The following is a 13,579-nucleotide window of genomic DNA, read 5'->3' as shown; positions in this document are numbered from 1 at the left end:
GGTTAAGTTTGCAGGAGTTCAGGATGATTTAGTACTCTCTAGCTGAATTCCTGGGAGCAGATAAAACTAAGGCCTCCTTCTCATCTGTCTTCTTGGACCCTCTCCTGATTGGTTTTTTAAAAATGTGTATTTATTTAATTATTTTAGAGAGAGAAATAGAAAACTTGAGCAATGAGGGGGAAGGGGGGCAGAAGAAGAAAGAGCATCCTGAAGGAGACTCCCCGCGATGAGCACAGAGCCTGACTTGGGGCTCCATCCCAGGACCCTGAGATCAGGGCTTGGGCTGAAATCAAGAGCTGATTGCTTAACCAGCTGAGCTACCAGATGCCCTGAAATATGATTGATTATTGAGTATTTATCTTGTATCCTGCAACAATGCTAAACTAACTTATTTGTTCTAGGATATTTTGTAGATTACATTGGAATTTCTACAGCGACGATCACATTATCTGTGAGTAGCGCAGTTAGAGTTTTCTTTCCAAAATGGAGGCCTTTTATTTTTCTTGACTGACTGCACTGGTTAGAATCTCCAGAACAATAGGAATAGAAGTGGTAGGATGGTCATCCTTGACTTGTATGTGATTAGGAGTAAAGCATTCAGTCATTCATCATTAAGTATGTTGTTAGTTATGGGTTTTTCCACAGATGCTCTTTATTAGGTTTAGTCCTTTCTCTTCCTATCCTAGAATTGTGAAAATTTTGATCAGGAATGGATGTTGGATTTTTTCAGATACCTTTTCAGTGCCTATGGAAATGATTATAAGCCATATAATCATTTTCATAAGGATGATTTATTTATATGGTTAATTACCTTGATTGATTTTCTAATGATAAAACAGTCTTGTATTCCTGGAATAAGACCCACCACCTTTTGTATATTATTATTATTATATATATTTTATATATCCATATATATATGGTATACATATGCATATATATAATTTTTTCTAAACCATATAATCATTTCTATAGGCATGATTTATTTATATGGTGAATTGCCTTGATTGATTTTCTTTTTTTAAAAGATTTTATTTATTCATGAGACACACACACACACACACACACACACACACACAGAAGCAGAGACACAGGCAGAGGGAGAAGCAGGCTCCATGCAGAGAGCCTGATGTAGGACTCGATCCTGGGTCTCTAAGATCATGCCCTGCCCAAAGGCAGGCGCTAAACTGCTGAGCCACCCAGGGATTCCCCACCTTGATTGATTTTCTAATGATAAAACAGCCTTGTATTCCTGGGGTATAAAATATATTTTATATACATTTGTATTTTTAAATTTAGTTTGCTAAATCTGGTGTTGAATTTTTGCATTATATTTATGAGGGGTATTGGTCTTTGCATTTTTCTTTTTTTTTTTATTTGATGTCTTTATCTAGTTTTGGTATGTGGCAATGCTGTTCTCATAGACAAACTCTGTGGCCTCATAGAAAGATTAGGAAGTTCTCTTTGGTATTGTTCTCTAGAATATATAATTTCCTGTTTTCAGAGTATATTCTGAATAATAATTTATTTATTTCTTCCTCCAATGTTTGGTAGCTTGTATCAAGGAAGCCATCTAGCTTGAAATTCTATTTGTAGGAACTTTGAATTCAAACTTAATTCAACTTATTTTTACTTAATTTATGTAATATTTCTCTGTTATACTATAATAGTTTGCATCTTTGAGGAATTTATCCATTTCCCTAATTTGTAGATATAGTGACATAAATTTGTTCTTGGTATTCTTTCTTATTATCCTTTTAACATCTGTGGAATCTGGAGTGATGCCACCTCTCTCATTCCTGATGTTGGTAATTTTTTCTTCTCTCTTTTTTTTATGATCAGTTTGGCTAGAGCTTCATCAGGTTAATTCATCTTCTCAAAGAACCAGCTTTTGGGTTCATTGATTTTCTGCTATTGATATCTATTCTGAAGTAAGCCATCCAGAAAGATTGATCATGTGCCTTCATTTTTGTTTCTTAGACATTCATCTGAAAGTCCATCAGTCCCTGATATAAACAGTGACTAAGCAAATATTATTATTTGTCTAGTATTAGTTTGGGCAACTCAGAAGAAGCCATGTTGGCTCCTAACAAAGATTATGCCCCCAGGTTGGCTTTAGAATCCCTCAGTAAATGCTTCTCAGGGGCTTATCTGACATACACCAATTAAGCCACCCATAATTGCACTCACACAGTGCAATCCAGTCCAATGGAACAAAAAGTCCTTGTGTGCTTTCCATGTGTGAGGCATAGCATGGGTCCTGTAGAAGGAAAGTGCAAATATGAAGAAGATATACCCTCTGGCGTCAACAAGTACTCAGTAGAGTTTGGGAGACAGATACAAAGATTCCTGCAGGTGGGTAGCAGGCCAAAGTAGGTCAGCCTTCAGCAGAGAGGTCTAGACAGAGGAATGCAGAAGCCCAGAGGAAAGAGAGAGGATGCCTAGCAGAGTGCTTCTGGCAAGCTTCAGGCAAGTGACCACCCACTGCGTGTGATGTGTGTAGGGAAAGTGACTGAATATAGAGGACAGTCCTATTCCATCTGTCAATCCATAGAATGGTCCACGGAGGCAGGATTTGGCACTCTTAACCTTTTGTAGCCCACAAAGGGTTTGGAAGTGGAAAAACCGGTGGCAATGCCAGGCTTTTTAGAGGCTCTTGCAAATACAGTTCCATTGTCCATGAGGACGCTAGTGGTAAGTGACTTCATGTCCTCCTTGGAAACTGGGATGCCAACCTCTTTCTGGGCAAAATTGTCTTATGTATCCTGAGGATAACCCAAGCTTTCCTTGGAAAAAATCACCTTAATTGATATTTACTTTCCTTTTTATCACTCTGAGTCCTCAACATGTTGTCTAATAATTCTGTTTTTAGAAGAACATTGCCATGCCATGCAGCGCATGATCTTTGTCCAAGGCATGGATCAAATGGTACTGCTATCTGGAAAATTTACAATTGTGTTTGTTAGCAAATGCTACTCATTCATGATTGTTCTTACCAATGCATCACTGGCAATGAGTGTAGTTTTTTTTTTTTCATGAATGTGTAAATACACGCCCTCTGCTGGGCGGGCTTTGTGGCTGTACATCTTCCAAGGACTGACTCTATTACACCAGCTCAGAACCCAAGCAGCTGGATTGCCCTGGGCTGCAGTTTTCCAATGGCTGCCACAATTTTGACCGGCTTTCCTCTGTTGTGTGTGTGTCTCCTGCTGACATCTGGCTTTGCTGAGGCAGGCAAGCTGCTGGTAGTACCCATGGATGGGAGCCACTGGTTTACCATGCGTTTGGTTGTGGAGCAACTCATCCAAAGAGGGCATGAGTTGGTTTTAATCATACCAGAGGTGAGTTGGCAACTGGGAAAATCCTCCAATTTTACGGTGAAGACTTATTCCACTGCTTACAATCTGGAGGAGTTGAATCAGATGTTCAAGACTTTCTCTGACTCTCACTGGAATATTCGGCAACAAAGTTTACTTACTATGTTCTTAGATTCATCCAGTGACATTTTTGAACACCTTTTTTTACATTGTAAGAATTTGTTTAGTGATCCAAAATTAGTAGAATACATAAAGGAGAGTTCTTTTGATGCAGTGTTTCTGGATCCTTTTGATATGTGCGGCTTAATTGTAGCCAAGTATTTTTCACTTCCATCTGTGGTCTTCACCAGGGGATTATTTTGCCATTTTCTTGAAGAAAGCACACAGTGCCCCAGTCCTCCTTCTTATGTTCCCAGAATTTTTTTAGGGTTTCCAGATGCCATGAGTTTCAGAGAGAGAGTGTGGAATCACATCTCCCACTTGGAGGAACATTTATTTTGCCACTATTTTTTTAAAACTCCTTTAGAAGTTGCATCTGAGATTCTCCAAACGGCTGTCACACCTTATGATCTCTATAGCCATACGTCAATTTGGTTGTTAAGAGCTGAGTTTGTTTTTGACTATCCCAAACCTGTGATGCCCAACATGGTCTTCATTGGAGGCATCAACTGCCAGGAGGGAAAGCCATTGCCAAAGGTAAGTTACCTCCTCTTTTGTGTAGTAAGAATAATCTGGCTTTGGACATTAAAAAAAAGATTCCTTATTGAACTGTCATTTCTCATTTACAATCATCACATCTGGAAATCTTTTTCTAATTAAATGAATTATTTTTTGCCAATTCATTGCATCATGTGTCAAAATCTTATAGAGCTGTGCTCTTATATGCATATGTATATAATGGTATAACTTACATAATTTCCAGTCTACATTTTGTAGTACTATTCCTTGGGAAACTACCAAAGAACACAGTAAGATATGAAATTTCCCTCTTTGTTAATCTAATGCCATCCTTTGTAGGAAAATGCCCTTAGAAGTTTAGTATGGTACTTGTCCCATTTTTCTGAAATTATTTTATGTATATGCATATATCTAATGTAAATTCTTACGTCTGTTTTATTAAAATAAAATCCAATAATGATTGGACTATTTTTTTTATCTTAGTTTTACACTTACTAATAAATTATGACCATCTTTATAGTCAATCCATAGAAATCTGTTGCATTCCTTTTTTTAAAAGATTTTATTCATTTATTTATCTATTTGGGAAAGAGAGAGAGAGAAAGAGAGAGCATGAGCACAAGCAGGGAGACTGCAGAGGCAGAGTGAGAAGCAGACTCTTCTCTCAGCAGGGAGCTCAATGCAGGGCTAGATCCCAGGACCCTGGGATCATGACCTGAGCCCAAGACAGACACCTAACAGACTGAGACATGCAGGCGACCCATTCGCATTCTTTCTAATAGCGCATAAATTCTTTACTTTGGATGCACCACAATTCACTCAACCAAGTCATACTGATATTAAAGCTTTTTCCCCACTGTGTCCTTTATGAGCAAGACTGCACTAAACATTCTTAAATAATTTGTTTGCATTCTCACATTTCCACATTCTTGCTCTTCTCTCTGTAGGCTGAATGTCCTTAGGAGTAGGGGTTGCTGGGCCAAATGGTACACGCATATTACCTTTTAATTAATTCAACAAATTGCTTTCAAAAGATTGAACAATCTGACACTTTGGTCAACAATAAATGAGAGCTCTAGTTTTTCCATACCCTCTCCAGCTTCAGATGTTGTCAGATTTTTAAAATTCTTTTAGCAAAAAGAAATTCTATATAGCTGCTTCAATTTTCAAAGATTGTCCACTTAATTTCATCTTATGGGAATTATGTATTCACATCCTTTAATCGTTTTTCTAGGGCCATTTGTCTTTTTTTTTTTTTTTCCATTTGTCTTTTTTACAGCTAATGATTTTAAGTCTTTTGAGTAGAAGGACTATTATTATTACACTTTTTATGAAGTGTAAATATTTTTTCATTGGCTCTTCTTCATCTTTTGTCATATATGGTTTTTCATTTTTGGTTAGTCAAACTTGTTAACGTTTTTCCTTTTGGTTTCTGGGTTTCAACTTGTCTGGGTTTTCCAAGCCAGAAATATACAAATATCTTTCCATGCTATTTCTTAGTATTTTTAATTCCCCCATTGTTAAGAGTTATACTTTTTTATGGTGAAGAATTTACATGGTGTAATGATCTAACTTTGTTACTTTTCTAAATGGGTAGTCATTGTCCCAATACCATGTAATAAAAATATCCATCCTTTATGTGTGGAATTGAAGTGTGTCTTTATTGTATTTTAAATTTACATATATGTTTGCACGTACTTTGAACTCTCAGTTTTGTTCCATCAATTTATTTATTTACTCATGTGCCAGTATCATATTTTGATTGTAGTAGCTTTAGTGCAAGTTTTAACATGTTTTAAGGTAAGCATCATACTCACTATTTTTCTAATTTTTCTTGGTGACTTTTGTAATTTACCCTCCTTCACAAAATTGAAAAATGTTTTGTCTATTTCCAAAAGTAAAAATAAAATATTAGGGTTCTGTTTATATGACGTAAAATACTTTTATTAATTTGAGTCAGATTGGCATTCTTTTTTGCTTTGAAGTTTTCCCATTTAGGGTGTAATATTTCTCTTTATTTATTCAGATCTTATGTCCTTTGATAAAAGTTAGCATTTTACTTCATATATCTTTCACTTTTTTAATTGAAATTTTTTCCTGGGCATGTCATTACTTTTGAAGCTGTTGTGAACAGGGCATTTTTCATTGGTATTTTGAACTGATTATTAGTAATTAATCTATAGCTTTGGTTTTTGCACATTTATCTTTTATCTAGCCACATTCCTAATTTCTGTCCTTAGTTCCAAGATTGTTATGTACACAATATCATCTGCCAGTAGTAATCCTTCCCCATATTCATGCCTCTTATTTTGTGTTATTGGAGGATGTACCTCTTTGTTTTTTTTTTTTTTTAATTTTTTTTGGAGCATGTACCTCTTAAACATTGTTGAACAATTAGTTCAGAACAATTTTTTAGTAGTTCCTAAATAATGTTAAATAGTTGGTCCAGGCAGTTTGATTGGGGTTCAGTATTTGGGATTGATAAGCTCCTGAAAAGTTCAAGAGTAAGATTCCTAGGGAATGCATTGCATCAAATTCCAAATTAAGAACCTGGTGGCATGTTTCAGTTAATTACCTTATTGGGATGTATTATACATTTTATCTACTGATCATGCGTCTTAAGGCTAATTACGTTTTGTAACATCTTATCTTCTCATACACTGGAAGCCTGATTTTCCTCTTTGAACTAAGGAGTGGCTGGGAATGGATCATGCCCTCAGTGAATCTGTGTTGTGGACATGCTGCTTATATAACTCAGACTACCCAGAGCTTGAACCACTTCTGGCTGGGATAGCGTTTTGTAACGGAGCTCTGTTCACCGTGCCTGGACTATTGCAGGCACCAGGGTCTTCACATAGCTGAGGAAATTGTGCTCAGATTATGTATACACACCCATGTATGAAACCTAAGAAGATAATGATGGGTTTATTTAGCATGACTGCAAGCAAATGAGAACCAAGGCATCTGTTGGCCTGTAGGATGTACAGACTTATATAATGCATGCCATAGGTATCAGAATTTTGGGGAGGGGTATAAGAAAATTAAGCACACCCATCATCCTTACATTAAAAGTACATTAAAAGTGTTGTAAGAGGGAACATGTTAGTTTGTTTGTGTAAATTAACGATGCTGCACCAGAGATTGGCAAAGTTTTTTTTTTTTAAAGGGCAAGAAGGCAAATATTTTAGCTTTTGCAGGATCACATACAATCTCTGTCTTGTAACTTTTTTGTTCATTGCTTTATTTGTTTACAGTTCTTAAAAATTGTAAGCTCCATTCTTAGCTCATGAGCCATACAAAAATAGGTTGTTCAGATTTTCCCATCCCTTTGGAGATGGAGTACAAGTTTTCTGGGTTCCCCTAGGGGATGGTCAGTAATAAGATACTGGGGGAGAAGAGGGATCTAGTAAGAAAAGGTAAGTTTTACTCAGCATAATACCCTCCAGTTCCATCCACGTTGAAGCAAATGGTGGGTATTTGTCGTTTCTAATGGATGAGGAATATGAGTGAAGTAAGTCAATCAGAGAAGGACAAACATTATATGTTCTCATTCATTTGGGGAATATAAATAATAGTGAAAGGGAATATAAGGGAAGGGAGAAGAAATGTGTGGGAAATATCATAAAGGGAGACAGAACATAAAGACTCCTAACTCTGGGAAACGAACTAGGGGTGGTGGAAGGGGAGGAGGGCGGGGGGTGGGGGTGAATGGGTGACGGGCACTGAGGGAGGCACTTGACGGGATGAGCACTGGGTGTTATTCTGTATGTTGGTAAATTGAACACCAATAAAAAATAAATTTATTTTGAAAAGAAAAGAAAAGGTAAGTTTTAGATATATGGTAATACACTACTCACCCTAAAAAAAGCCATTGCATCACCAGGTCATGAGAAGTTTTAATAAATGAGTGCTACTGGTACAAGACAGAGTTACTTAAAAGAGTAATACATTTGAATTTAAAACATTCGAGAGGTAACCAAAGTCCTTCTGATTCACAATGGGCCTGTGGTTTGTGGTGCATTTAACTTTATGAAAAGTACTGTGATTGGACACAAAGGTCTTGTTTTCTGCTTCTCTTTTTGGAATTCCAACGTCATCATCCATCCATCTTCACATCAATAACAAGAGCATTGGATGCAGGGAGGGCTAATTTTGTAATGCTCCTGACCCCCAGGTACCTCTATTTTAGGATTTGCACATGTCCCTGAACCCTTGTGGTTAATGGGGTCTCAGTCTTGGGCCATCTGAATCCCATTCTCCTTGGTTCTATGTCTCCTGGCTTTTCCCTGGGCAGAGGCATAGATCTTGTACCTCACTTCCAAAGGGATGGGACATTTCCTGGGTCACATCCCTGGGCTTCTCCCCTGCACATCCCTGCAGGGCTTCCACTAGTGCTTTGCAAAGACAGACAACAAAAGGTTTTTCTTTCTTCCTGAAGACACTCGTTTCCATAGACTTTGTTGGGAAGCTATCAGGCATGTTACTAAGAGATGTTGCAGTGTGATGATCCTACACTGACATTTTCCAGACAGACTTGCATTGAGGATACAATGGAACTAGGTCTGTGCTACAGCTGGGAGGGCCAGAGGAGCTCTGGTCCAGGGCACAGAGTCGGGAAGTGGAAATGCCCATATGGTGCGTGGATGTGCACAGAAAGGGGAACGTGGAACCCCATGGCCAGGGAAATCTGGGAGGGCTCCAGAGACGAGATGATTCAGAGCTGGGACGGGAAGCCTATCTGGAAAAGTGGAAGGAGTGTCTGACCTTACAGATAGGCCTGCCTTACCCTTTTATGGTCTCTTGGACATAGGCCAGTGGCCCCTTGAACACTCAGTCTCAGCCCAGCCTGGCCTCTCTTCAAGCTAGATCAGAACTGGGGCACACAGCAGCCTTGGAGAGGTGGGAAGAAGTAAGAGCTAACCTTTCTTTAGAGTGGCCGTCAGGTACCTGGGCCTGGAAGCAGAGGGAGTCTGAGCACAGCCCAGGGGTGTCAGTGGTGTCCTGAGTTGAGCTCATATGAACTTGGAATTGCTGCTGATACACTCAGGCTGGTAGAAGCCAGGTAAAGGCTGCCCAGAGGCACCTGTTTGTGGCTGTTGTACGGTAATGGGGCCGCAGGCGGCTCTAAATCCTGCTGCCATGGCTCCTTAGGCAGTTGTTAGTAAGCCAGCTGGCAGAGCAGTGCCACCCTCATCCTGTCTGGCATCGTTTGCCTGTCTTCTCTGCTGGAAGAGCTCCCCTGGAGGCCAGGGTTGAGCCTTCATCTTTTTGTTTTTTCCTTAATCTGTTTCCTTTTTAAAGAAGGTTTAGATTCACAACAAAGTTGAGTGGAAGAGGCAAACACATACCATATACCCTGGATCCTTATTGGTCCCTAGAGTCTAGTCCTGTGTTCTCGCTCCAGCACATTCTCAGCAGATGGTTGGTATATAAGTGACTTGTCAGCCACCAATGGGAAAGTGAAATCATGTTCTTTGTGAAATCTGGGTAATTAGGCCTGTCAACTAATTAGCATGGTTTTCTGCTCTTGGAAGAACAGGCTATGGTTCTCTTGATGGCAAGGAGATCAAGTTGCATAATTCTGAGGCTGAGCTTTCCAGGTTTGCTCTGTGTCAGCAGAAGTGCCCGGTACCACCCAGTTACCACCTACCCTCTACCCAGGTGATATGTAGTAAAAAATCAGTGATAGCTACAATTGGGTGGTGCATGTACTATTCCAAGCACAGATTATTTCTAATTAAGAATTAATTCATATATCTTAAAGGTTGCCCTTCAAAAATATGTAGCTCAGCAGTGGTTAGTATTTTCACAGAGATGAGAAACCATTAATATTGTCTAATTCCAGGCCATTTGCTTGCCCCCAGAGGAGAGTCCCTGCCAGTTGGTCGTCACTTCCATCCCTCCAGCACCTGGCAACCACTCACCTAATTCTGTCTCTATGTCTTTGCTGCTGCTGGACATTTCACAGAAATGGAATCACCCAATGTATGGTCCTTTGTAATAGGCTTCTTTCACTTTGGTTTCAAGGTTCGTCTATTTTGTGACACGAACATTTCAAGGCTTAAATATTCCATTGCTCAGACCTCACATTTTGTCCATTTATCAGTGGCTGGACCTTTGGGTTGTTTCTACTTGATGGCTGTGATGAGTGCTGCTGCTGTGAACATTCGTGTACAATGAATCTGAGCCCAGATCTTCTGTGTTGGAGCCCATGAGCCTAACCTTGCTCAACTGCCTCCCTGTGCAGGCTGGAGACTTCTCAGGGCACATCGTGCCCCTGGTCTCTGGGGAACATTAGAAGCAGTTTAATTTGCTGAGGGTGGTCTTGACTTAAATTACACGGCTTCTAATCACTCAGTGGACATGACATTTGTTGGCTTTGTGGAGCTTTTGTTTGGTGGTGGGGAGATGGCTGAGTGTGTGGGTGGGCTTAGGTTTTCATTCAGAATCACTGGGACTTCTTCTGCTTTCCTAGGTTCCAGCATGCCTCCTGAGCCAACAGGCATAGGTTATGGCAAGACCTTGTGTGATAGTTCAGGTGTGCATGACTAGCTGTGGGCGAGTCTGTTCTAGCCACGCTAGGAACCACCTTTCACTTGCACAGCCCTGTATCCACACCCATCACCCTCTTTAACCTCCCTCAGTCATGTGGTATATCAGGCAGGAGAAACGTGATCTTCCATCTCTGGGTCTCAGTTGAGAAGCCTGAGAGTCAGGAGATGGGTCATGCCCCAGGCTGACAGGTGGCAGGGCTGGAAGGGGACTCCAGGCTGCTCCAGGGCTCTCACCACCTTCTGACTCCACTTAAACTTCTCAAATCTTAATTTCCTAAAGGGAAGTGATCAATCACATGCTCATAATGTCATTGATAAATTTCAAAATAGAGCAGCTGGTTCTTTAATTTCATATGTGCGTTCTCACAACTTGGAAAGAAGCAGGCAGGTGAAATGTAGGAGAGGTGCCTGGGTGACTCGGTAGGTTAAACATCTAACCTGTGGTTTCAGCTCAGGTCTTCATCTCAGGCTTGTATTTTCAAGCTCCATGATGGGCTCCACACTGGGCAGGAAGCCTCCGTTAATAAAATAAGGAAAGAAAATTCAATTAAGTGTAGGAATAAAACAGGCAAAACAAGGGCTTGTTCATTAGTCAGCAAACATTTTTGGAGAGCCTACTGTATGCTCAGCATTCTAGACACTGGGCATATAGCAGAGAACAAAATAAATATTGTCCCTGTCCATAGGGTGTCCCATTCTAGTGCAAGTGAGGAAGTGTTCTGCAGGTATCGGGGGTGTGGATGTTAGAGCTTCCTTTTTGTTCTGAGTACTGGCTGGTCAGTTGCTGCCATCAAATGCTTGTCATGTGAATCCTTCGTATTGTTTGATATTTCTACTTTTCCTTGCCCTTTAATTTTTCCACCTCCTTTTCTGTCCCCCTTTATTCCTCCTATACTCTTGTGTTCACAGTGCAGAGCTGATTCTTTCACTCATTGAGAGATTTTAGGGGTTACTTTCTGACCACCAGGGTGCCCCTTAGTTCATATCACATAGGACCTAGCTGCCTGATGACAGCCAGAGGAAGCCCCTCAGTAGGACCTGTCCTGGACATCCACAGATTACAGATTGACTCACTAATCTCACAGCCCCCTGAGGGAGGTACAGATGCAAGCCCCATTTGAGGGAATGAGAATCAGGCACAGAGGGGTGGGGTTGCACAGCTTGGAAGGGGTAGGCTAACTCCAAAATTTTTGCTTTTAATGGCAATCAATGTGGGAATCGTGGTGTTAGAGGATATATTTTCAGGATTAGAGTCTGTGGTGTTTTTTTTGTTGTTGTTGGCTTTTTTTTTTTTCTGAGTCTGTCTTCTGATGGAACAGAAAATCCTAGCAACAGGAGTTCATCCATGAGAAGGGAGGGAACTAGATTTTTTTAAAAAGGTGAGACCAATGAGAATGGAAGGACAACCTGCCTGAACACATGGGATGCAGCAAAGGCTGCCCTAAGAGGGAAGTTCATGGCAATACACACTTTACGAAAAGAAAGATCTTAAATAAACTATTTAACTTATACCTCAAGTAACTAGAAAAAGAACAAACTAAGACCAAAATTAGTAAAAGGAAGGAAACAATCAGACCAGAAAATAGGGGAAATTGAGGTTAGAGAGGCAATTGTAAAGATTAATGAAACTTGAGTTTGTTTTTAAAAAAACAAATAAATTGACAAACTTTCAGCTGGACTAAGGAAGCAAACAGAGAAGGTTCAATTGAACAAAATAAAAAATGAAAGTGGAGATATCATAAGGGATGTCACAGAAATACAAAAGTCCATAGGAGACTCCTATTCACCATTCCCTACCAACACATTGGACAGCCTACAAGAAATTGATAAATTCCTAGGAACTTGCAACCTACCAAGACTGAATTATGAAGAAATATGAAATCTAAACAGCCAGTAATGAGTAAGGAGATTGAATCATTAATAATATGACTAATTTGATTATTAATCAATCATTAATCAAATGAATCATTAATCAAAAATCTCCTAACAAGAGTACCTTTTGGGCTTAGGTTTTAAGTATCCTACAATTGATGTCAGCTCAGTTTTCGATCTCAGGGTCACAGGCTTGAGCACGACATAACCCCAGGTTATGCCTACACTGCTAGTCTCAAGAGACCTATGAATTGCCAGGGGCTGGGCCTGTGCTTTCTCCAGGGCAGCAGCCACTGGGTAGGTACTTGTGGCTATGGGCACTTGAAATGTGGCTCATCCTGAGATGCACTGTAGTGTAAAATACAGACCAGTTTCGGAAGACTTAGTATGAAAAAAGGAACCTGAAACATCTCATTTCTATTTGATTTCTTCTTTTTTTTTAAATGGAACCTTCTTTTTTTTTAATTTTTATTTATTTATGATAGTCACAGAGAGAGAGAGAGAGAGAGAGAGAGAGGCAGAGACACAGGCAGAGGGAGAAGCAGGCTCCATGCACCGGGAGCCCGACGTGGGATTTGATCCCGGGTCTCTAGGATCGCGCCCTGGGCTAAAGGCAGGCGCCAAACCGCTGCGCCACCCAGGGATCCCTTCTATTTGATTTTGTGTTGAAATGATCACATATTGCATAGACTGGGTAAAATAAAATATACTATTAAAATTAATTATACCTGTTTATTTTGGTTTTTACATGTGGCTACCAAAAAATTTTAAAACGATGTATGTAACTCCTATTGTATACCTAGAGGACAATGCTGGATAGATGGTCGTACCCAGGGCTTTTGCATAGAACCTATTGATAAATAATAGATCTGACCCCTCACTGGTGTTATTAGGGAAAGGACAGCAGAGACCCCTGTGTGATTCTTAATTCATGGATCAGGAACACCAGGTTAGTAGACTTGCATACCAACCCCAAATTACAGATTCTGGGCCTGGGTGGATGTTTCTCTTCCACTTGGTTGCTCGCCAGAGGGATGCTCCAGAAGGGCCATCTGCATGCAGCCTCCTTTCGTGCAGAATGACACCTGTCATGCACCTGTTATGCAGAATGACATGTTAAAGACACCTGTCATGCAGAATGACACCACACCCAGAGGCCCA

The 13,579-nt window shown here is 40.1% G+C and overlaps 1 protein-coding gene across 1 annotated transcript; it reads left to right on the top strand.

Annotated features, from left to right (window-relative positions):
• The first annotated feature begins 2,250 nt into the window (after positions 1 to 2,250).
• LOC121497065 (UDP-glucuronosyltransferase 1A8-like) lies at positions 2,251 to 4,954 on the top strand. The gene is given in 5 exon segments (XM_041766110.1): positions 2,251 to 2,352; positions 2,596 to 2,691; positions 3,098 to 3,223; positions 3,225 to 4,010; positions 4,940 to 4,954. Coding segments are annotated over 5 exon segments (1,125 nt in total).
• The last annotated feature ends 8,625 nt before the right edge of the window (positions 4,955 to 13,579 follow it).

Source organism: Vulpes lagopus, chromosome 8 (assembly GCF_018345385.1).
Source record: "Vulpes lagopus strain Blue_001 chromosome 8, ASM1834538v1, whole genome shotgun sequence".
NCBI classification, from domain to species: Eukaryota; Metazoa; Chordata; class Mammalia; order Carnivora; family Canidae; genus Vulpes; species Vulpes lagopus.
Note: the sequence above shows the minus strand (reverse complement) of the source record. Positions and strands in the feature narration are given on the sequence as shown.